The 26,199-nt window shown below is 38.2% G+C and overlaps 1 protein-coding gene across 1 annotated transcript in view; it reads right to left on the minus strand.

The window, feature by feature from the left end:
- Positions 1-26,199, minus strand: part of LOC124276672 (inactive polypeptide N-acetylgalactosaminyltransferase-like protein 5) — a 107,241-nt gene that overhangs the window by 30,253 nt on the left and 50,789 nt on the right. Inside the window, exons 4-5 of the mRNA XM_046712312.1 lie at positions 11,983-12,146; positions 4,759-4,857 (exon numbers count right to left, since the gene is read on the minus strand). Coding sequence (XP_046568268.1) covers positions 4,759-4,857; positions 11,983-12,146 — 263 coding nt within the window. The remainder of the gene's footprint in view (positions 1-4,758; positions 4,858-11,982; positions 12,147-26,199) is intronic.

A 26,199-nucleotide genomic window follows, 5' to 3' on the forward strand; every position in this document is an offset into this window, starting at 1 on the left:
GATTACAGTGATAACACATATGACATATGAAATTTGGGGAGGTTCCCAAAGTTACCAAATTCCATACTGAGACAAGTACCAGTTAATATAAACGTTATTGAATAACATTTTGAGTAAAATTAAAAAACTTGATTGCTTAGTCCAGATATGCAAATAACATTTTTATTATCAGATAGTCTTAGACCTGGGTTATGGCGATGGATGACTGTACTTGGGACATTCTATGCCATTTAATCCCAAGTGGATAGTAATGATGTCTTCATGAAGAAAGAGGATCACAACATACAAATACCTAAAGTCGATGTGATGATTTCTTATAGTGTCAGTCAAAAAACAATTTTGATTAAGAAAAGGATCATTAGAATATGCTAATGATTATTATGTTGGAAGTACCTTTTAATGATAATGTGTCAAAAAGGAAGATGCGATAATATTATTTGTTCTATTCCTCTGACGGTGGTAATTTAATCAGTGACTCAAAAACTAATTTAAATCAGTGACTATAAAATAGCTTCAATAAAAATGAAACAATCATAAATAAATAATTCACAATTTGATGAAATCACAGCGATTCATTCCAGAAATCAAAGCGATGCTTTACTTGAACCCGATGTACATCACCAATAATGGAAGCAAAGGGCAGAAACCGGAACACAAAATTCTGATGATTCTTAAGAAGTTGAGCAAGAAATTCTGCTGACATTAAATTGCAACAAAAGAATTTTTTAAAATTGAAATTTACAGGAAATCTATTATTACCAAAAAAATCAGAGACAAATCCAGTGTCAAGAGCAGCTGGTAACTACGACAAAGAAAGTTGCAATTTACGCTGCTAATTTGCATATAAAAAAAACCCTAGCGACGGGCACAGGCATAAATCTCGATTCATTTCAGCTTTCACTAAAGCCCCTAATTTCTTCATCCTGAAAATCGAAATAAACCACTATGCATCACGCTAAAGTTATGCAATTATAAAACACTTCTTGCCAACCTATCCAGTATTAGGGTCTAGCTTGTCATTATAAATTCTATTTAGATCCACTTAAAATATTATTTATTTCATAAACTCTGATTAGTGCAAAATGAATGGCAATAAACTAGTCCAAAATCTAAATTTACATTTTTTTACAATTAGAAGGATCTTTCAAAACTGACAGTTTATCTGAAAAACTGTTCCTGCATATTAAATTCCATTTCAACTCGGATGAAAAAGAAGTATATTTTAAAGATTGTTTGGGAAATAATTGCATATAATTTGATCCAGGATTGTATTGTCTGCCCCTACTTGACTGGGAATTAAAAACTAAAGCAATAAATTTTCAAATCTGACACTGACAAGACGCTTCACATTTTTCACAACAAAACCGGGAATCAATCGATGTGGTAAGGAGTATTTAATGACTTTTTTTCCTTTAGAAAGAAAACTGTGAAATGTTAGATCCAAGAGAATTTTGTTCTTGCATTTGAAAAATTTATTTAAATTTTAAATGTCAAGTAAATGCTTTGAAACATTACAGCTGTTAAATAAAAATAAATGCATGCATAAACGAGAAGAACAAGCAGGCAGAGAACGTTCTGAAGCTCACCTTCAGTTATTTGAGAATACTGATCCCAATAAAATACATGGAACCTTGAAAAGACATGTGTACAATCACATTTGCAATGTTAACTTGCAGGTTAAATTGATGTTTTCAGATTTGTGGATTTGAGAATTTGAAGCAAAGTGGTCACACTCATAATCCGGTAAATGGAAGTTTGCTGTCAGTTGTGAATCTCTATCTGTGGTGGTATGTGGATGCAGAGGTTGTGGGTTCTTTGCCCAAGGGAATTACTTCAGCAGGAATCCTTTTACACATATACAGATCCTACATACAACTTTGGAATCGACACAAGTCCGTATTGCAAATTTAAGCATCAAATTGAATCAGAGGTTGAATTAGCATGATAAATAAAACTGACAATTGTACTACGGTAAGAAATATTCACTAAGTTCAAAATGAGTATCAATATGACTATGATAGTCTTTTGAGCATGGAAAACCACAAGATATCAGTAAAGGTCTTTGCAGTCAAGTGGGACCCGTGAAGATCCGGGTTAGAATTGGTCTTCAGTAACCCATGCTTGCCGTAAGAGGCGACACGGGATCGGTTGGTCAGGCTCGCTGACTTGGTTGACACATGTCATCGTATCCCAATTACGTAGATCGATGCTCATGCTGTTGATCACTTAATTGTCAGGTCCAGACTTGATTATTTACAGACAGCTGCCATATAGCTGGAATGTTGCTGAGTGTGGCGTCAAACTAAACTCACTCACTCACTCTACAAGCAGCATGTATGCATGTTGTTACATAAATGTAACACAATCTTCAACACAACATTAAACCTAATTTCACTTCACGTCTCATTCTCCACTGCCTACATACTATCCCAATAGACACACTCTCACTCCAGGCTCACAGATTGTCTCTCCTTCCCATACCCATGTCATACAAATACTCCGACTAGCATCTTATCAATAGACACACTCTCACTCCAGGCTCACAGATAGTCTCTCCTTCCATACCCATGTCATACAAATACTCCGACTAGCATCCTATCAATAGACACACTCTCACTCAAGGCTCACAGATTGTCTCTCCTTCCATACCCATGTCATACAAATACTCCGACTAGCACCCTATCAATAGACACACTCTCACTTCAGGCTCACAGATTGTCTTTCCTTCCATACCCATGTCATACAAATACTCCGACTAGCACCCTATCAATAGACACACTCTCACTCAAGGCTCACAGATTGTCTCTCCTTCCATACCCATGTCATACAAATACTCCGACAAGCACCCTATCAATTGACACACCACTAATCTTCACCAAAACATTCCTCCATATTTCTAAAGGGAATGGAAAGTGTCACACTTGTATAATGCCATAAAAACAAACATTATGTAAATTAAGCTGCCTAACCAAAATGAAGTTGATGAGAAATATTGCCAGGGATTATCCACAGAACACAACTTTTCCAATCTAATTTGAATAACAGAAAGTTGCTTGTCAGGGGAGGACCATAAAGTGACGGCTTCGACTAAAATGTACAACTGAAATTGACGTTCCTTCACTGATATGGAAATACACGGCAAATACATAAAACTCATGTCAGGTTTTACAACACAGGTTTAATGTCAGATCAGAATTAAACAGTTTAACTGACACTCAGCTTTCTATCTGGGAACCATAAAACATGTTTACAACTTGAAGTCTGACCTTGCTGTCCCGTATTTCACAATCAACGAGTGGAATATAAAATAGTCATACATACGGTTAGTACTCGATGTCTGAAATACATGAGATTTGTTGGAGTTTTCTTTGTGGAAATTTGTAAGCTACTCATGAAATGGTGGCCTTGCTTGGTTCAAGATACAGAAACAACAGTCTGACACATGCAGATCTGTGCTCGTCTAAAGACAAAATGCAAGTAATCGGATCTGAACACTGACCAGTGTTATGGTTCTCTGTGGCTCCAGTCAGTCTCATACTATGCACTCAAAGTTGCAACACAGAGTTGATGAGGGGATTAGGGTACAATATTACAGCCTCAATTTTAAATATTATCATCAACATTTGTATATGGGCTATAGTTATTATCATCTGCATCACCACCAACATCATTAGTAAGTGAGTGAGTGAGTGAGTTTAGTTTTACGCCGCTTTTAGCAATGTTTCAGCAATATCGTGGCGGGGGACACCAGAAATGGGCTTCACACATTGTACCATGTGAGTCTTCAGCATAACGAGCAAACCCTTTATCAGTTAGGCTATCCCACCACCCCACCAACATCATTAGATGATGATGATGATGATGATGATGATGATGATGATACAGGAAATAAATAAAAAAAAGACATTTCTGAAGTTTTTACAAGTATCTGAGTTACTTATTCTGATTTTTAAGTGTCTTTTTTCATTTTACACATAAGTTCATAATAAATTAGAATTACAATACACTTCAGAAACTGTAAAAAATAAGTTCAGCTATACAACATCAAAGCAGCTCCTGTTTCTTTCTATGTTACGTAAAATGCTCTGATTTAAGTAGCTGTCCAATTCACTCCCATGGTGTGTTGTATAAAACCAACAGTGAAAGATGTCACGTCAAGTTGGCCACGACAAGGGTGTTATGAGAGTGAGATAATCGGCCGAACATGTCATGTCATGCTGAAAGGAAAATCGACAGAAATAAACCCTTCGTCAATTTCACTGTCAGTTCCATCAGAATATTTTTAGTAAGAGAATCTCGTCGATAAAGTTGTACCGAACAGCAGTGTTTAACAGAGCTTATTTCACAACCATAACAAGGGAAATCAATAACACCCAAATCCCCACATGCTAATAACTTTTACTCCTCTTGCCGCTACGTTCAAACTACGTAATTTCAACCCATTCCTATGACGTGAAGTTATCTCGAAATCCCCCTCAGCTGAATGCTCCGTCATTATCTCTTTGACTGGTGGTCACAATATTACAATGGCAGGTTTGACTTCACTGTCGGGTAGCTTCCTTTTGTGTCAGGTGAAATCGACAAGCTTGTCAATTGCAGTGCTGATTGGCTGCCATTCATCTATCTCCAGCTGATCAATGTATAATTAGATATGGCATCGCTAACGACGTATTAGTCAAGATATAAATTGCCTGCTAGCTACATGCTCATTATTGAAATTCAGAGCTTTCCGCCATGACTCATGGGTTGTCCACTTACCAAGGAGGCGAGCACGCACAAGTCCCTGACGTCCAACTGTCCGAATCAGGGAAACCTTTGGCCACTGCTGCAGTGTCATCAGCAGTTCATCAATGTTGCCTGAAAGTACACAAACAAAACATGGCCTCAGCAAACCCAGAACAGAAACAAAACATGGCCTTACCAAAGCCTTTACAAAAACAAAGCATATCTTCACACATCCACAGCAAAAAGAGGTAATCAATTACACGTCGCCATGACAAAGATGGACTATGTCCAACTGTGGCATAAAATAACATTCACCCACTCACTCAACTGCTTTCTATAGCCCATTTTTTTCAAGATTATTAACAGGATTAAAAAAATGATTTGTCTGTCATGCTGAGTGTTATGATATCTTATGGCCAAAGCTTCCATGGGGAACGGCACTAAGATACAATGAAGACATCTGCTTGTCCGGATTGTATTCAGGAAGAGAAACATTCATTTTTCAGAAAAATCTCACAGAACATGAAAGGGGAGATCAATATTTGAGTGAGATCAGAAGAGAAAGGAGATATGGGCAAACGCATTTCTACTCGATCCACAGGAAGGATTTGATGTGTGGAGTTGAAACAGAGATGTTTGCAGCAACAGTCCAAGAACTCAGGCGTCTCTACATCCATTTCAAGGACACATCTAAGACAAATAGGGCATCCTTTCTAAGAGGAAAGGTCATAGAGTGAGTAAGTGAGTTTAGTTTTACGCCGCTTTTAACAATATTCCAGCAATGTCATGGCAGGGGACACCAAAAACTGGCTTCCCGCATTGTATCTATGTGGGGAATCGAACCCAGGATTTCAGCTTGACGAGTGAATGCTTTAACCACTAGGCTATCCCACCGTCCAAAAGTAATAGAAAAAGATACTTTCTTTTAAACATGGTCCCGTAAAATGTTGTTTGCTCTCAAGGAGGTGACATAAAGACAAACAATTGTTTTAAACATTTATATCTGTTCAAACAAAATCTTATTAAAAATGTTATTTATTTTAAAGGAGTTCATTACATTATAGGTCAAATAAAAATATATTAAGGGGAGGTGATATGTAAAAAATATTAAAGAAGAACATATACGCATAGTTAAATGCAACTGATTCAAACAAAGGTGTAAGCGTGGGAGATTATCACAGGGTGGTCAGTTGTTGGCCTGTGAGGAGGTCATCACACAGAGATAAGTATACGCTGCTAAGGAAGGTTATCGCTGAATAGACAGATTTATGCTTTGAGAAGGTCATCACAGAAAGATAAAGAGATGGCTGAGTGAGTGAGTGTGGTTTTACGTTGCTTTTAGCAATATTCCAGCAATATCGTGGCGGGGGACACCAGAAAAGGGCTTCACATATGTGGGGAATCAATCTTGGGTCTCCGGCATGACGAGCGAATGCTTTAACCACTAGGCTATCCCACCACTTCTAGTGATGGCTAAAAACGCACGGGGCTAAGTATTGAGGATGTATAGTACACCATTAACAATTTGCACATGATAAATACAATACTGTTTTTGTTCACAGGCTGCATAAGAACCAAATTAAAATAAAGGCAGCAAAATGACTTAATATTCTCTGTTTATGAAAATGGCGAAAGTGGGAATTTACAGTATCTTGCAGCAGACCAAGGTGAGTTTTAGCAATTTGTCACCATGGATGCTACTTGAGTTAACTGAGTAATCCCCTCCACCAAGAACGGCAAAGTCTGTTCCATTAGCTGTCGAGTATATGGCTTCAGTCATACTGGTGGACAACCTTCTGAAAGCTCAGACCATTAACAACCAGTTTTATTCTCATCAGCTGAGGCAACTAAATCTGAACTGCCCAGCTAAACTTTGTGAAAGGCGCACTGAGGATGTGTCAGCCCACTAGGACAATGCAGCAAGTTAGTTCTTGATGTGGCTCTGTAGTTTATGAAAATCCACCAGATTAATCGCCATCAGATTTCAATCTCTTCCCAAACTTGAAGAATAAACTGTCTGTCAAGAATTGGGCAAATGCTTAGGAAATCTTTTCCTCCGCAGAGGACTATCTACACCTCTCTGTACCAGGAACAGGAACTTTAGCATCTTTGGGAGAAGTGTACAGACCTGATAAGAACCATGTAGAAAACTAATCAGCTCTATCAATGCAGTCAATCATAGGTTCAAAACTTTTCAGTCCCCCCCCCCCCCCTTGTAATTCTATTTAAAAATAATTCCCTGAAAAAATAACAAGACAGAAAATTGATACTGCTCTCCCAGCAAAAATGAACTTTCAGGACCTCAATCAGGAATCTACAGAAAAAAGCACATTCATGTTGGTCTCTCTTAGTTAACTGCAATGCCCTCACTAAACCAAACTTATTCAAGTACCATTTTCTCATTTAGAAGACAGCTGCCATGCTTCCATGTTTATTTTTACCAAGAGAAGCACTTTATTTTATCCTGTTGTTCTTGTAATTGAATCATCTTTTGACAAAGTAATTGCGAGTTGTTCATTACTGCTGTTTATTTTCATTTAATACATTATTTGCGGGATGCACCTCATTTCTCCCGTCTTCACGTTATAGACCGAGGCTGTTACAACCCATTTTCTATATAAAACAAATTAAGTCGTGGTTGATGTAATTATTAGGAAATGAAAATTTAGCAGCGCACGTTAATTTCATCAGTATGGTGCTGGTCCCATGATGTAGAAGGCTTGGTTGTGTACTTAGATCATGTCAGTTTCAGCAATTGGATTAGCATTGCCATTTCAGAGAAACATGGCACATAAATACCATAATGGTTCTGGGTGGCGGAAGATTATTCTTGTGTAAATACCAGCAGACATCGCAGATAGATTCTTAGATAAATATCATCAAGCGTGATTGACGACTTGTCAAAATAACATGTAGGTTTCACACCGAGCACATGCTATATGAAATGTCTGTATACAAGGGGTCTTGTTCTGTTTAGTGGGATGCACATGCTGTTGTTATAGAGCACTTTCCACATGTTCTGTTTAATCGTGTCGATTTTTTTAGCGTTCCTTTTCCACGGAATGAAATGCATATGGATGACCTACGAAACTGGAAGTTTGTTTGCTTCTTTAGACCTGAATTTTACTGGGTTGAACTGCTTAACGTCCAACAAGTTTTATCTTAATACCACTCCTGTAGAAATTAAATAAGTGTAACGTGAATATGCTAAGAACAAAACAATGGTCTCAGTTTAAAGATTCTGTTTGCATTTTGTTCATATTGCCAATGCATGCTGTTTTTGTTTGTAGTAGATGAAGTTGAACTTAATGTTTTACTGTCTCATTCTCATTCATTAAAGTCCCAACTGCCTCCGTGGTGTAGTGGTTAGAGCGTCCGCCCGGAGTGCGGAAGGTCGTGTGGGTTCGATCCCCGACTGCGTCATACCAAAAGACGTTAAAATATGGTACTTGTTGGTCCCTGCCTGGCGCTCGGCATTAATGGGTACATCAAGGACTGGTTGGCTTGGAGTCAGTATAATGTGTCTGAGTGGGGTATTCATGCTTCACTGCGGCATGGTATCACAGTGGGCTAGCACTATAAAACCAGCTTCAGTCTGGGCTAGTACAAGCAGCCGCACATACACATACACACGCATGCACATCGTCATATGAGCGAAATATTCTCAAGCACAACGTTAAACCCAATTCCACCACCACCACATCATTAAAGTCCCCCGCCATGATATTGCTGGTATATTGCTAAAAGTGGCGTAAAACTAAACCCACTCACTCACCCATTCATTAAAGCCATCACAAAGTTAGACTAACATCTGGTTATAGAAATGAACATACTGCACAAAAAAAATGTTCCCTAATTATAATCATAAAATATAACAAAAAGGAGCCCAAAGACTTTCTTCAGTTTCAAAACAGTGGTCATCTAGACTTGCCTCATATTCTAGACTTACATGGGCTTTCTTGGATATATTTGTTTCAGGGTCTGTATGACACTCTAACCACCAAGTATGACATCACACATTTGTGGGAATGCATATACTCCTCACAGCCGTATCTGGCTCTCTATATAGATAGTAAAACTTCAGGAGCTGCTCTGGAGCTTCCTTACTTATATTTTTACCGTTTTTGCTGGTACAGGTGTGTATGAGTAGAGAATGATTATTTTGAAATATACCAGCTAATCTATTTCACCTGATAGCCATAATGGAAGCTTTCTTTTATCAATTCTTTATATATTCTCAAATGGAAGAATAATGAGGACATTTTTTTAGTCTTTTTCCATTTAAGAAGTCATTTAAGCCAAACATTGGACCCTCTGAACATTGTCAGGCTTAAACAAACACGGGTCATTCTGAATATTCCAGATAACCTTATCATCTCGGGTCAGACATGGATGGGAAAATATGTGTTCCCCGCCTGTTGATCCTGCTTTCCCAGTTTTCAATCCATATACAAAATGTCTGAAGGTTAGAAAATGATTAAAAAAACAATGGCTTGACAATAATGGGACCCATTCTTGAATTAGCCAGTATAATATATTTCCATTCTAATCATGATAATACCCTGGAACCAATGACCACCAGAGCATGATTTCATGGCAGCATCGTCCTCTTGTTTATTCACAAAATGAGCATGGAGCATCTCTCATTCATGACAGTAATTTGATAGCTCTGCCATATTTAGCATTGTGCGATTGAAACTGGGCTCAAAACAAAGCTTCGGTAACAAATGGACCCAGGGTATTTGTTGTCCTGGAAGGAAGACACTCTATACTGCATAACCAAAGATGAATGTACCGACATCCACAAGCTCAGACCTTCAAGATGGAAAACAAACAAATGATCAACTGTGTCAACCAGCCTCCCATGATCTGAAGGCCATTGAAGGCACGTTTTGATGGTCATCAAAAGTATCACAAATTAGCTTCCAAGCACCAGTTGGATGAGATAGCGCATTTATGAGGGAAAGGACCACCAAACCCAGCCACCAGACCCTCCCCTGAACATGCTGCTCCTTGTTTGGCCAGCTGCTCATTGCCACCCCAGGACTACCATTGTTTGTTTGCAGGCAGGGATTATTTTAGTAACTAAATAACGATCATCTGGGGAGGAATTATTTGTAGATACTTGGGTGTTGAAATACGGGAAGAAGACCGCAACAAAAACTAATATTTTTACAAGTGTTTCCTGTCTGGGGATCACTTGGGTTCAAAATAGACGGAAGAATTTTTTTATGAGGTGATATAGATTTTTTATCAGACAGATTTACACAAGATAAGATTTATAGATGTAAAGAGAGACTTCTAATGGCTGCACACGCTTACACACAGGAGGATCTGTTTGAAGGACATTTGATTCCGATCTGCTGTTAGGATATCGGTATGGGATTGTCTCATCTGCTGGTGTTATTTCAAGATGATTGATATGTTCCTGAAGAAGTAAACAGACAGAATACTGTTTCCCTCACAACATGCCCCAGGTAAGAGGACATGAGTACACATCATGGATTGATAAAATGCCAGTTGGACCCTGTGGGAATAGCAAGAATACTTTCTGTTTCTGTTAATTAGAACAGCCCTTATAAATCAGGTTTCTGCAACAGCATTATCACAAATATGAGTTTTTCCATGTGAGTAGCTTCAGAGACGGATGACAATGATGATACCATATGAGCATCTCCCAGATGGGTCGGCTATCAGCATCATCCTACCCTGTATCAAATGGTTCAGTGCAGATTAGGAGAGAACTTTGGAAAATAATTTTACATCAAAGCACCATGTTGCAGTGCAAGCTAGTAGGGTCAGCTAGTGATAGCTGGAACAATGGATATTGTCTGAGAGACCACTGCTCCCCAGCTACCCAGGAGGCCCAGAACGAGCTGTGGAAGGGACACACTGGAGAGACCAGGAATCATAAACTATGCACTAAAGAATATCAGCAAAAATTTTCTAAAATCATCAGACCAATGTTTTATGATGTTTACACAATGAGTCTGCTGCATGAGTATACAAATGCCTTTTAATACAGTAAGTGAGTGAGTAGGGTTTTACGTCACTTTTAGCAATATTCCAGCAATATCAAGGCCAGGGACACCAGAAATGGGCTTCACACATTGTACCCATGTGGGGAATCGAACCCTGGTCTTCGGAGTGATAAGCGAACGCTTTAACCACTAGGCCACCCCAGCGCCCCTCATTTTCAATATATAAGTCACTATTTTTAGCAATCAAATCATTACAATAGGTCCATGGTAAGGGGAGGTAATGACAGAATTGTGAAAAACACCAGCAATCTAAAGATGCCGACTATGAAGAAACAGATACCTTTCCTTGAGGAAGTACAGTTAGTAGTACCATTACAGTAAACCGTGAGGCAACCTAAATGTTTTAAATGTAGAATGATGTCTTTGATTACCGTTCCTTAGAAATGATGATATATGTCTGATGACAACAGGACTCCAGATAATATTTCATCATCAGGAGTACATACTCCTTATTTTTTCAATATAGGAGTCCTGGAAGACAATAAGAGTACATTTAGAGTACTGAATGGAATTTAATGGAGTATCAGTAATCTTGTGTTTCTTTTCATATATGGACCACAACATTGCTACTCTTGTGTAAACAGGTCAATAGACAATAAAACAATACTTTTTTCAGATAAATATATCTGTAAATGATTCCAAGACCGTACACCATTGCTGTGGTGTGTATCTGCTACGTTTTCTAAATTATTTCCTACCGTATATATCCGTACATACGCCCATACGGTCCTTATCTGGAGCCCTGGACAATTAGGAACAATTAATTGGTTTACCATTATCGACTATCCTTGAAGTTTTGAAGCCAAATGGAGGAAACAAAGTAACATTAATCATGTACCTGGTCATTTCTTTTGATCACAAGAATAAATGTCTTGAGGAAATATGTGGGCATCCAATCAGAAAACATTCCTAATTATATCAGACAATGAGATCTAACTCCCCTTGAGTCACCAACTGCTTCTACAGCAGCTGAATCAAGGATGTGTTAGTGTTTGCCAGGACATCTTCATTGGAAGGTTCCAGAGGTACTATCTGCCACAGTACTATTGTCAATGTTTGCAGTTAGCAGTTACAAAAAATATATTGATATTTTAAAATGTTCAACATTTAAGGTTTGGCTGATCCATTAATCTTAACAATATCACTTTAGGATGAAAACACCAAAAGGCAATGGACTGGAACCACAATCCAAGAAGCATGACATGTCGTCACTCACCTTTAGTGCTGTTGTCATCAACTAGTATGACCTCCTTCAACAGTGATGGTGTTGACCTCATGATGACGCTGCTGACTGTCCTCAGCAACACGGACGCAGCCTCGTTGTGAAAGCAGATGATGACACTGGCAGTGGGGAGCTGGGATAGAGGCACATGGGGGCAACTGAAACACAAGGGGTGTATCATGAGTGAGTGAGTGAGTGAGTGAAAAATATTTCAGTTGAATGACATATTTGCTTACTGATGGACTTCATCTCAGTGTGACACAGGTCATTGATATTTCATTTCCACTTTTGTCACACCAGTAAGTTCTGGTGCTGATACCAAGGTCAATAATAGAGGTAATGCATGATTCAAATTGTTAATAGGCAGATCCTAACATGGCAAAGGGATACAACTCTGTTCATTGAATTGCTTACCATAGACTACTGAGCTACCCATGACTCTGTCGCTTATATGAAAAGGGATGTAGACAGACTCAGGGCAAAACCTCACACTCATAACAACATAGCTTGTGATGTTGTGCCAATATATATATATATATATATATATATATATATATATATATATATATATATGAAGAAAACAAAACTAGTTTTGTACATTTACTTAATTTTCCACATAATTAAAATATGTTATCTTGAGATTGTACCAAATGGTAACGAGTAATGCATTAATCTCTCATTTTTACTGAACAAACCAATGTTAACAAGAAGACAAAGTCATCAATATCCCCCGCAATGGCAAAATACTCTTTATGATTATGTCTACGAGTTATGATTATGTCAAATATTTAGGTGTGTATATAGAAAAGTGGAAGGAGAGCATTGAAAGGAGCACTATCACCAATTTCAGTCTCAGTCGAACTTGTTGCCATGGAAACGCCAAAAATATTTTATTCAGAATTCCAAAACTGCCAAAAGGCACCAGTACACCACCAGATCTATCTATGTGCCAAGTTTGGTGAAGAAATATTGAATGCTTTTAGAGTTCTGCTCTGGAAAAGAGCACTACCACCAATTTCAGTCTAAGTCGAACTTGTTGCCATGGAAAAGCCAAAAATATTTTATTCAGAATACCAAAACTGCCAAAAGGCACCAGTACACCACCAGATCAATGTATGTGCCAAGTTTGGTGAAGAAAAATTGAATGCTTTTAGAGTTTTGCTCCGGAAAAGACAAATGTGCACGGACGGACGGACGGAGTCCATTTTAATACTCCCCGCAAAACGCGTTGCGGGGGATAATAAATGTATACCATTAAATGCTACAAGATTCACATGAGGATTATTTTATTTGATAAAAAACTACAAAGTAAAAACACTCAGCAGTACATGTGTGTATCACCTGATAATACAAAAGTAATTCCCCAGTGTATCTCGGGACAAAATCTTTTCCAGTAGTATACACACATAGTTATCTCCAAGTACACTTGGGCTGGAGTTTACACAGCACTCACTTGATTGCAAAAGTTTGGTATCTGAAAGGATGTCTCTACATCCATAATTCTGATACACTGCATCAAGTACATCAAAGCCGAACATTTCGGTGAACACCACAGGAAAATGCTACATGGAATTCCTCTCATACTTTACATGATAATCGGTCATTCTAGGTGCAATTTATAAATGGCAAAATTCCTTGTTTATATTTTATTAATCTATGTTTTCATATATCAGTCTTTGAAGTTTCAAAAGATAAATAGATTATCTGAACCATAAGGAACTGGTCATTCATTTGAGGGGTGATGGGAGGAATTTGTTCTTATGACCGAGTCATATTCTGCTGACCTCCGTATTATGTCAGATTTTTTCATGACCCCTCCCTATCATAAATGACCCCTTATACAATGAGTATAAATTTTGGCAACATCGCCTTTTTCGTTGACATTTTGTTATATTTTCCATCTATTTCTCCCCACTTCCCACCCTCCCTTATAGTAAATGACCAATCCCTAACTTGATACTTCAGCAATCTGGCAATCACTTGGTGCATGGCTTGTGATGTCAGTTTTAAACCCTTCACATTTAATTAAACAAATATGATAGCCAGTCATGTAATCGAGTTTATTTACGTCTGGGGAGGAGGAAATGAGTGTTTTATGTGCTGTGAATTCCTTGTAGCTGCAATATTGAATATACGTAGATAAACTGCAATAAACGACCAGACACATGAAATCAACAAGCTCCTTCCATTGTGAGCCATCATGAAGCCTTCATGTGTCACTTAACATCTGAAACTTACATGGTACTGATCATGGTGGCCACAAGCACAGCAATTACCATAAACTGTAGAGTGTATGATTGTTAACTCCCAGTGGGGCCGTTATATTGTATTTCTGGTGAAATGGATTTCAACACAAGGCAATAGCGGGAGGATATGAGGTTAGGATTGTACATTCATTTTATTTTAACTCTCGGGGGGAAACAATAACCAAATTAGAATATGGATATATTTTTCCAGTTCCCTATATTTCAGAGCTAGGAAAAACTGAACATGAATAAAACTAATTAAAGCCAAATGAAAGCTGCAGTGTTCTATGTCAGAATCAGCTGAGGTCTATAAAGGATACAAAAAGTTAGAATTATCCCAAATTTAAGACCATACCTTTTTGTTCTTGCTTTACAAATGTGTCTGAACAATTTTGTCAATATGAAAGTAAAATCGTTGACTTCAAGTCAATGAAAAATCAAATTAAAAAAGAATTCAAAGTTATTTGACAATGTGTAAAAACATCTTGATTTGAATTGTAACTATTAAAAGTACATGTTTAAAATGAACATAATATTAATCTAGAGTGCCCACAAGTTTTCTTGCTACATTTGCAACATGAAGGGTTCTATTTATGATATTTATTGATGTACTATTTGAGCCTGATATTTGTTATCTTCTGCATCATCTGAATTGTTTTCATCCTTTGAGATAACAGGATTAAGTGAGTATGGTTTTACGCCGCTTTGAGCAATATTCAAGCAATATCATGACGAGGGACACCAGAAATGGGCTTCACACATTGTACCATGTAGGGATTCGAACCTGGATCTTCAGTGTGATATGCGAGCGCTTTAACCATTAGGCTACCCTACCACCCCTCGGGTCAACAATAAACCTGTGTTGTTGCTACCAAACATTACATAACACTTTGAAGTATTTGATGTTGCCACTACAAACAATGCAGGGACCACGGCAGGTGAAGTGATACCGGTACTGGAAAATGCCAAACAGGCAGGTGTGTTCCTGAATACATAGTTTCATTCATGTAAGCAATAAAATGATGGTATAACTCAGGTGTGATAACACTGGTGGACCAGGTTAAATGCAGGATTTTAAAATGACATGGTAGAACACCAATATTATTCCTCAAAACAAGCATAAACCAAATGACATCTTGTACAGACTTACGGCAACATAGAATAAAACAGCTGATTTGTCACAGCCTTAGCGATGAGAATGTCAAACCAAAACACAATAAAATCAGATGTTTCTGCAGAAAAAAACCCCAGCTTCCCAGCAATTAGACTGGTTAATGATGATAGCACATTCCATGTGTCACATGTCAAATGTTCATCAATCTATTTCACATTCTCATGCATATAAAAAGTAGAAGACTGCAGCCTGGAAGTGCCTGCCCTTGTATCACCACTAAAGCACATGTTGACTGATGTGAATCCAGGACCAGTTCTTTAATGTAACCTCAACTAGTAGAGACATTTGTAAGGGCTTCCCGCGTGACGGGAATTAGCGATGTACAAGATAAGACTTATATCAGTAAGATTAAGTAGAAAATCTTTGCAAAGGGCAATATAGTTTCAGTGACCGGAGAAGCAAATGATATCAACATAAATGGCATATAAAATGGTTTAGGTTCTTTGCCAGCCCCACTTGATGAAAGTTCACCATACTTAAGATATTTGGTCCCTGATGAAAGGTGCTTGATGCTATCAGAGACTATATAGCTGTATATGGCTTCTGACGTTAGCATCACAGGATTGTGGAGCAACATGGCAACAAGACAGTATCATTTATATCTGTATGTTGTTTTGATATTACAAGGTGTGATTAGATGTTTGAAAAATAATTAAAAAGTGAAAGAGTGTCGTAAGACATAAAACAAATTTAGGACGATATGACTTCAAAAACATTGTGGAGAATAGCTGCAAAATTGCTGACACAGTATTAAGCAACACTCACTCACTCACTCACTCACTCACTCACTCACTCACCCACCCACTTCAAAAACAGACTTCCCTTCTGTCAAATGTAACAAATGACAGATATTCAGGAAAATAGTAACAGATGGCAAAACTGACTGCTACCAATGCTGACAGTGACATTGGCACAGCGTGTGGTTACAAAGGGAAGTAAGTAGACCGTAACCCCCCATCTGTGGAGCCCCTGAAGCCACAATCATCTGAGTCTGGCACAGCAAGCTGATCAGTGTTCCTGTCTGCCTCCTGACTCTCTCATCTGAAACCTAGGACTGCAATATCTCACTCTAAAAACATACCATCCATTTTTTAAGTCTTTTTTTCGTCAGACACTACTTTTTTCCTGGCATTGATTTCTGTGAAGTGTTACAGTCTTGTAGTTTTTTCTTGACTTTTTCGTGTCAAAACCTGATTTTGTTATGGCAAGAGTACAACCCTTGTGTGATCACGCCATTCCTTGGCATCATTATCGCTCGAGTTTCCGAACAACGGAAGTATGATTTTTAAACAAAAATGTTCCACGTAGACATAAAAAATGCTGAAACAAGAAAATCAATACATCAAATTTCTTTACACTTTCAAAAAAAAAAACCCAATAATAAATCTTTTAAGACATCCTTTTTATTTAATTATGAATTAAAGGGCAGCAAATGAGCATTCCCATTTTGGCTGCTTCTGCATTAAGCTTGATGATTCCTCCCAAAAGAATTCTTTCATCAGACAGACCAAATATACAGGTTCTCAAATCACATATCAAACACACTTAAACCCTGATGCAGACAAAATCAATTTTGCCAATACTTAACAAGAGAACGCTGAGAAAATGCCAAGCTCCTAACAGGTAACCAGCCCACTCTGAGAATATCTTGCTACTATCAAATTTATATGCAATTTCCTGTATTGAATAATTCAAGAAGAAGGCAATCCTTGCAAAGACAAATCTCAAGGTTATTCTGGAATGAAGAAATGCCTGAGCTTTAGATCTAGACTGTTACCAACAGGTCAGCCTTCGTGACAGTTCATTCTCCTAATCTGAAAAGTAATTTGGTCGAGGACATGAAAAACAGAGGTGTGGCAGGCAATGAACGGAGTACGTTAGTTGGATGCCACATTGCATACGTAAAGGAATGCAGGTTGTGGTCAATATCATTTTGCTGTTCTGGTGAAAAAAGAAAAATTATCAGAATAGAAATGCAACATGACCATCAATAACTGAAAGGTGATCTTTCAATGTTCTTCTGGGGCTGTATTATATTCTCACTCCGTGAAGATGCATCTGTTACTGACATGATCATTGTGATAATTCTGCCTTTACCTCTAATGGGAAGTCAGGTTTTGAAAAACAATACACAAAAACATACATTCAGCTATGGTTATAATCAACTCTAAGGAACAACTATTTTAGTAAACTATAACCGTTTTCGTAAAATACTTTCGACTTTCACATGATATAATGTACAGCAAATGGCCAGGACCACATGTTCCTTATATTCATCAACTCTTCATAAGCTTGTTTCTTGTAAACAAATTTTACTGTACCTTTTTAGTGAATACCGGTAGTAAATTCTTCCAATGTTCCTTTAAACAGTATTTCATCTATAACAGTCTGTCAGCTTAAAGAGGAGGCAAGCTGATTTAGGCCTGAAACCTTTACCAACTTGGAGATATATTTTAAATGGTAAAACTTTGTGTTTAGTGATATTCTTTCTCAAATTTCTTTTTTGTTAATTTGTGTTTGTTGATACCTGAATCCAATGAAAGGTAAACATGTAATTTTAAGACTGTGCATGTACATAACACTCGATAAAAACAATGATATTATGCATGGGTGCACACTATACTCAGGAAAATATGGTAAGTCACATCCACAAGTGTGGTTATAACGCTGATGAGGAACTAAGAATCATGATTAGGTTAAATCCAGGAATTGAATCAGGCATCTTCAGATCCTGTCATTACTGTACTGCAAACTGTGGCTCAAAGACATCCAGCCGCCCCTACCACATTAGCCTGGAACACATTGCAAGTAAACAATTACCACACAGCCTCCACACGGACAAACAAAGATAAATGTGAGATGAGGGGAAATGGGGGTTGACATCATGATGAAGAAAGACCATTTTGCTGGTACAAGTCTGGACCTCTGTTGGTTGTACAGCCCCCAGAAATACCATGCCAGAGTTACACGTCCCCCAAAGGCACATTGTGCTGACTATACACTGACCAGTACTGTTAGTACTGATCACAACAATGTATACTTTAACATATGTTCTGATTACAGGGTGGTTGGGTAGCCAAGTGGTTAAAACGTTCGCTCGTCACTCCGAAGACCCGGGTTCGATTCCCCACATGGGTACAATGTGTGAAGCCCATTTCTGGTGTCACCCGCCATGATATTGCTGGAATATTGCTAAAAGCAGCGTAAAACCCCACTCACTCACTCACTCTGAATACATGACACACTTTATGGATAACAATTTCTTTTTATTCTTTATCATGATGTTTTGGAGCTAATTCTTGCTCCTTCATCAGGTGAATATCTTCTAGGTCCCCATCCACACAGCATTTGTATTGTTACAACCTGTCAAAACTCTACAGTTTACCCTGTAGGGCTACGAACGCTTTGTGGATCGGGACTCTGGTAGCAAGAGATCAGGAACCACTGATCTATCACTGTCTGACACACTATCCATAATATGTATCTAATATTGAGGCAAGACATAAATCTATAATGTGTTCATCAAAAGATTTAGAAGTAACTTGAACAGATACAGTAACATATTGGTGTTTCATTGAAGAAGTAATAGGTTATAATATAGCATAACCATATTTCAGTTACGCCATGGTGAGTAGAGTTATTGTCAAATACAGCCCAAAGTGGAACCTCATGTACCAGTTTAGTGAAAGCCACATGCTTGGGTACCTGTGAAGGTCCGGGTTAGAACATTGATCTTCAGTAACCCATGCTTGTCATAAGAGGCGACTAACAAGATCGGGTGGTCAGGCTCACTGACTTGGTTGACACATGTCATCGGTTCCCAATTGCGCAGAGCGATGCTCATGCTGTTGATCACTGGATTGTCTGGTCCAGACTTGATTATTTACAGACTGTCGCCATATAGCTGGAATATTGCTGAGTGTGGCATAAAACTAAACTCACTCACATGCTTGGGTACAGAACACATCAGTCTATAACCATTGCCAATGTAAATCTAAACGGTATAAGTATCTATACCCAAACGTCGCTATTGTACAATAAAGAAGGTGATCATCCATAAAGACATTGTCATCCCTATTACTTACAACTTCTAGAATGCCTCTCAAACAGTTTAAATCTAGAATGTGTCCAAAATACCAGCATGTATTCACAGTCTCCCTAATAGTTCCATGACTTACACAGATTGTTTTAACAGTTTGCCTTAATGAACAGTTTCACATTTCACAGTTTCACATTAAGCACTCAACACATCCTGACAGGTCATAAACCTTTAACTATATTCCAAAACAAACCGCTAGACACCCAAACAAGCCCATACACTACAAGAATAATTGAAAACAAAGATAGGCATGTCACAATATCTCAACTGCCGAAACCAGAAACAGTCATCTAACTTATGAAAACTCAGGTATGAGATAGCACTTAATTTGATCTATTACTTTCAACACAAACATAAAATCTCTGTTTGTCATAACAATGATCAGATTTCAGCAGTGTTTTCAGAAACCATACCGGCTGTTTTGAGAATACTTCTTGAAGACCATTGGTACTTAAGGGCTGCCTATCAGCTTCCCGCATCAACAAACCAAGACAAATATAGCCATGTAAACTTCCAGCGTCATCTCTGTACAGTGTTTTTAATGTAATTGGAAAAACAGGTTCAAACCAAAGAACCTTCTACATTTAGAAAACAATTTAGAAAGCCCAATGTTTTACTCCTTTCTTATATTAATGTCTGGAAACAAAATCATTATTGTAAAGATCACACAAACTGGCAAACCGATGCAGGATAATTCTGAAAGGTATCTGAAACCCATGGTTCTTGCTCTCATGCCTCTGTAGCATGATGGCATAAGAGTTCATGGACAACTAATTTGTAAGTTTCAATCTTGAACAGAGGTTTAAAGCCTTGAGTCTCTTAATGACTAGAACATGGGTCAGAGACTAAGACCCTTTGCAAACCCATAAAAAGTTTTCAAGGGCGACTAATCATTACAGCTCTCAAGGAGGGAGTGATCTTTTAATGTACCAAGGCTGTAGCAACAGCTGTTGCCAAGTCTCAAGGGAGCTGTTGAAGCTGAAGATGAATTTAAAAAAAGAAATCTATCTGCTGAATATATAATTCAGCTGTTGCCATTTGATGATGCATTAAAGGATGATTTAAAAAAAAATTAATGCAATAACTAAAATAATCTGAATTCCTATGTCAGCAGCAGTTTACAGTTTGTCCTGACATAATCCTGGCATCGGTGTATCATCATCATCGTCGTCATCATCATCATCATCATCATCGTCGTCGTCATCATCATCATCGTTGTCATCATCATAATCATCATCGTTGTCATCATTGTCATCATCACCATCATCAAATCTTCCTACCACTATCTCATCCAATATCGACATCCTTACTTCATCTTATCCCAGTTTCCTTATCACCTATGGGTGAGAAACCGATTTGTGATAACTCGTATCAAACATATGTGTGAGATCAGATTCCAGGTCCACCAGAATGTCTTGTAGCATCAAATCCTCCTATCTCCTGGTTTGAGACTCAGTCTCAAGCGAAGTTCACTCTGACCCTTAATACGCTTGGGGATGGTTGGATGAGGCCATGATTTTGAATGTAGATTCAGATTGGTTGTTGCTCAGATGTTCCACACCAAGAGAAAGTGTTGAGTGAGGTGAAAGTTTAATGTGAGATAAGCAAGATGGATCTGGTCACATCCCAACTGAAGAAAGCAAGTATTGTGACAAAAAGAGTGCCAGCACAAAATAGCATGGGGATCTAAAATGTCTAAATATCTTTGCCTCCATCCTCCAGTAACCTCTTTCTCTCTCAACCCCACTTCTCCCCTCTCCCCATTACGAAATCGTAAAGGACATTTCAATTTGGGATAATCAAGGTATTTTCTTTTCAGCCCCTTTTCATCTTGCTACCCTTTCATCTTACCTTCCTATTCTCTATTTTCCCCCCCTTTACTAATTCACCCCACCCTTCACCTCTCTGACTCTTTCCCCCCCCTAATGAGCAAATCATCCTATGTTCAATACCCCCTTGTACTTAAGAAGTACCTCTGCCAGACTGTAAACATCAATTATATCTGTTGTACTTGTAGAATGTTTTTGAAATATGACTGCTAAGTAGAACTGCAGAAGATACACAGTCTGTCCAGAGAAAATAACAACATATTGTTGCAGTTGGAGACGACATTTCCTGGATAATCAACATCCTTTTCATCTTAATGCCTTCATCCATATTGGATATCCTCCCACCAATACCGACATAAGGTGCTAGCTGCTAGACAAGAACATATTGCAAATGTATTTTTGCAGAATGTTTAGAATTATGATCTTGTTGAGGTCACCTTGACATGTGTCAGTAGAGACAGATGCCATGTCATGAGTGACACTTCAAAGTAGGTTTCTGGTTTGTACTGTAGATTGTAATAATGATAATAATAATGATGATAATGATAATGTGTCCACTTATATAGCGCCAAACTCCACACCAGGTATGTTCATAGCGCTAACAATGAATAGCACTGCACATTATTACCCTGGATAACCCAAGGCACTAGAAAGTTATAGTCACATGACTTATCCCACCGGGTACCCATATTCTGCTGGGTGAACAGAGGCAATTTTGAACAAACTCCCTTGCCTAAGGTGAGACCACATGCATCACATGTGCTTCATTGTGGGGCAGGACTGAAGACCTGGAAACTCTCAGGAGTCAAACTGCCAAACATGGACACCCATCCTAGGACTCTGCACACCCAACGTTGCTTAACTTCAACTGATTTGTGGCCTGAGCTCGATGCACAGGACCACACATCACCAGATTGTAATATGACAATATAAACAGTGTCTGGTTTGCTGTAGAAAATCTGGTTTTTATATTGGTTTTATAGATGCCAAGAAGGCTGTAAGATTTCACAGAAGATGGATCAGTTCTTGGTGAAGGGATGTGGTTGCTAATTGTGTAAAACCAGTTCATTGCCTGCTGAGAAAAACCTTGGTGATCTGGTCAATTTAAAAAAATATGTGATAATTATATTTTTGTGATAAATATTTCTTCTTTCCATGGCCTTAGGGGTTGTTTTTGTAAGAAAGGATACATCTGTCCTGATAAATTCCTCATTTAACTTTTGATGTACAAAAGCCATATCTTTTAAAAGTCTCACATACATCAAGAATTTTGGAATTCACATCCACAAAAAGTACATATAAGTTCAAACATCAAACAAGTAGTTTCATCTACTTAAACGAGATATTACCAAAAGGACCATAAATACTATCATGCCTAAATATTTAAAAACTTCTCAAACCCTCATTTGATTTTTCTACACTATCAACAAAAACTTCTATTGGTAATATATAAAATAATCTACTTACTTACACTTTGGGACAAAATGAACTCACTCTTGATGATAATTCAAAACATATTCTGTGAATAGCCTTGCTCTAGGTCTGTGTGAGTGAGTTTAGTTTTACACCACACTCAGCTATATGGCAGCGGTGCATAAATAATCGAGTATGGACCAGACAATCCAGTGATCAACAGCAATTGGGATACAATGACATGTAAGAACCAAGTCAGCAAAGCTGTACCACCCGATACCGTTAGTCCCCTCTTACAACAAGCATAGGTTACTGAAGTTCATTTTAACCCGGATCTTCACGGGTTGTACTGAATGATACACCCATGGTCTTATTCTATCCTCACAATAGGCAAGTCTAGGTACACAGACAGAACACCAGTCTGTAATAGGGACATCTTACTCCCATTATTTAAAATATCTACAATTATGATTAAAACAAATAATGATTGCACTAGAGACTTGAGCAAGTTTAATCTGGGAACACTTACAGACTATGTGGTGAACGTGTGTATGTATCTACAGGTTTGTGATACAGTGTGTTCAGTTGAATCTGTGCCAACCTCTAAACTTCTGAAACTGTTATGGGGAATGGTAAATGCCACATGCTAATGCTAAATCATGTTAACAAATCCTTAACTAATGTGGATTTAATGTAAATTGTGTATTCATGTAGTTCCAACTCTCGACCTCCTTTTTCCAACTCTGGCACATCAACTTTGTTAACAAAATACAGATGCCTTGTCATTTGGCATCAATTCCTACTTTGCAAGAACAACTGAGTCACAATTGTCCCTTGCCAGGCACAAGCCCTCGTTCTTCAAACTTGATCATCCAAATCAGCAAAAACTGCGAGATTTGTTTTTTTATTGACTCCAGCCCATGTATTACCACAAGGACTGCAGCAATGGCCTTGAGGTAGCCAATACATCATCAGCCAGCTGGGCTTAACACAGTAGAGAGTTCAGATCGGAACATGCAACCGGCCGTTATGTATCACGATATGCTGTGTGATACTGTGAGAGATGACCAGGTTCAGATAGGAACATGCAACCGGCCGTTATGTATCACGATATGCTGTGTGATACTGTGAGAGATGACCAGGTTCAGATCGGAACATGCAACCTGCCGTTATGTATCACGATATGCTGTGTGATACTGTGAGAGATGACCAGGTTCAGATCGGAACATGCAACCGGTCGTTATGTATCACGATATGCTGTGTGATACTGTGAGAGATGACCAGGTTCAGATCGGAACATGCAGCCAGCCGTTATGTATCACGATATGCTGTGTGATACTGTGAGAGATGACCAGGTTCAGATCGGAACATGCAACCTGCCGTTATGTATCACGATATGCTGTGTGATACTGTGAGAGATGACCAGGTTCAGATACACATAGGTGTATTATCGAATCACTGCATTCACTGGACCCTTTACAATACACATAGGTGTATTATTGAATGGACCCTTTACAATACACATAGGTGTATTATGGAATCACTGCATTCACTGGACCCTTTACAATACACACAGGTGTATTATTGAATCACTGCATTCACTGGACCCTTTACAGTACACATAGGTGTATTATCGAATCACTGCATTCACTGGACCCTTTACAATACACACAGGTGTATTATCGAATCACTGCATTCACTGGACCCTTTACAATACACACAGGTGTATTATCGAATCACTGCATTCACTGGACCCTTTACAATACACACAGGTGTATTATCGAATCACTGCATTCACTGGACCCTTTACAATACACACAGGTGTATTATCGAATCACTGCATTCACTGGACCCTTTACAATACATATAGGTGTATTATCGAATCACTGCATTCACTGGACCCTTTACAATACACATAGGTGTATTATCGAATCACTGCATTCACTGGACCCTTTACAATACACATAGGTGTATTATCGAATCACTGCATTCACTGGACCCTTTACAATACACATAGGTGTATTATCGAATCACTGCATTCACTGGACCCTTTACAATACACACAGGTGTATTATCGAATCACTGCATTCACTGGACCCTTTACAATACACATAGGTGTATTATCGAATCACTGCATTCACTGGACCCTTTACAATACATACAGGTGTATTATCGAATCACTGCATTCACTGGACCCTTTACAATACACATAGGTGTATTATCGAATCACTGCATTCACTAGACCCTTTACAATACACATAGGTGTATTATCGAATCACTGCATTCACTAGACCCTTTACAATACACATAGGTGTATTATCGAATCACTGCATTCACTGGACCCTTTACAATACACATAGGTGTATTATCGAATCACTGCATTCACTGGACCCTTTACAATACACATAGGTGTATTATCGAATCACTGCATTCACTGGACCCTTTACAATACACATAGGTGTATTATCGAATCACTGCATTCACTGGACCCTTTACAATACACATAGGTGTATTATCGAATCACTGCATTCACTAGACAAGTTATAGGACACACAAACCAAATTGACATCATCTAAGTACTTGTGTCCATGACCAATCAAACTGAAATCCGTAAACCAAATTGACATCATCTAAGTTCTTGAATCCATGATCAATCAAACTTAAACCTGTAAACCAAATTGACATCATCTAAGTTCTTGAATCCATGATCAATCAAACTTAAATCTGTAAACCAAATTGACATCATCTAAGTTCTTGAATCCATGATCAATCAAACTTAAACCTGTAAACCAAATTGACATTATCTAAGTTCTTGAATCCATGATCAATCAAACTTAAATCTGTAAACCAAACTGACATCCTCTAAGTTCTTGAATCCATGATCAATCAAACTTAAATCTGTAAACCAAACTGACATCATCTAAGCTCTTGTGTCTATGACCAATCAAACTTAAACCTGTAAACCAAACTGACATCATCTAAGCTCTTGAGTCCATGATCAATCAACTTAAACCCTTTGTCATTTCAGAAATACCAAGCATCTAGAAGGAATCTCAATAAAAACTATTTGGGTAAACTGGTACATGATATTAGACTGTGTGATATATGTCTGTGGCCCAACATGTGCATGCCATACTCTACAGGAAACATATGTTGGTAGCTGTGCTCATCATTAAGGAAGCTTAAACGTGTTACGGCTACAAATTTTCCTGATAAACATGATCACGAGGTGCAGCTGGACTAAATATGTTCAGCAAGCCACCAATCTGCACCTGTATAAAGCATGGGAAGGAAAAGCATCACAAATGCACTTCAAGTTTATTTTTATTAATTCCAAACTTTGCCCAGTGAAGTAACTGTAGATGTGTTTTGTTATGTGTATTTGCATCAACACTTCACATTATAAGTATATTGTACTCTGTTTTCATTTTCCATTACAAATTGTTTTCA

The sequence above is a fragment of the Haliotis rubra genome, unplaced genomic scaffold (genome assembly GCF_003918875.1).
Source record: "Haliotis rubra isolate DU_JTF1 unplaced genomic scaffold, ASM391887v1 Scf211, whole genome shotgun sequence".
NCBI lineage: Eukaryota > Metazoa > Mollusca > Gastropoda > Lepetellida > Haliotidae > Haliotis > Haliotis rubra.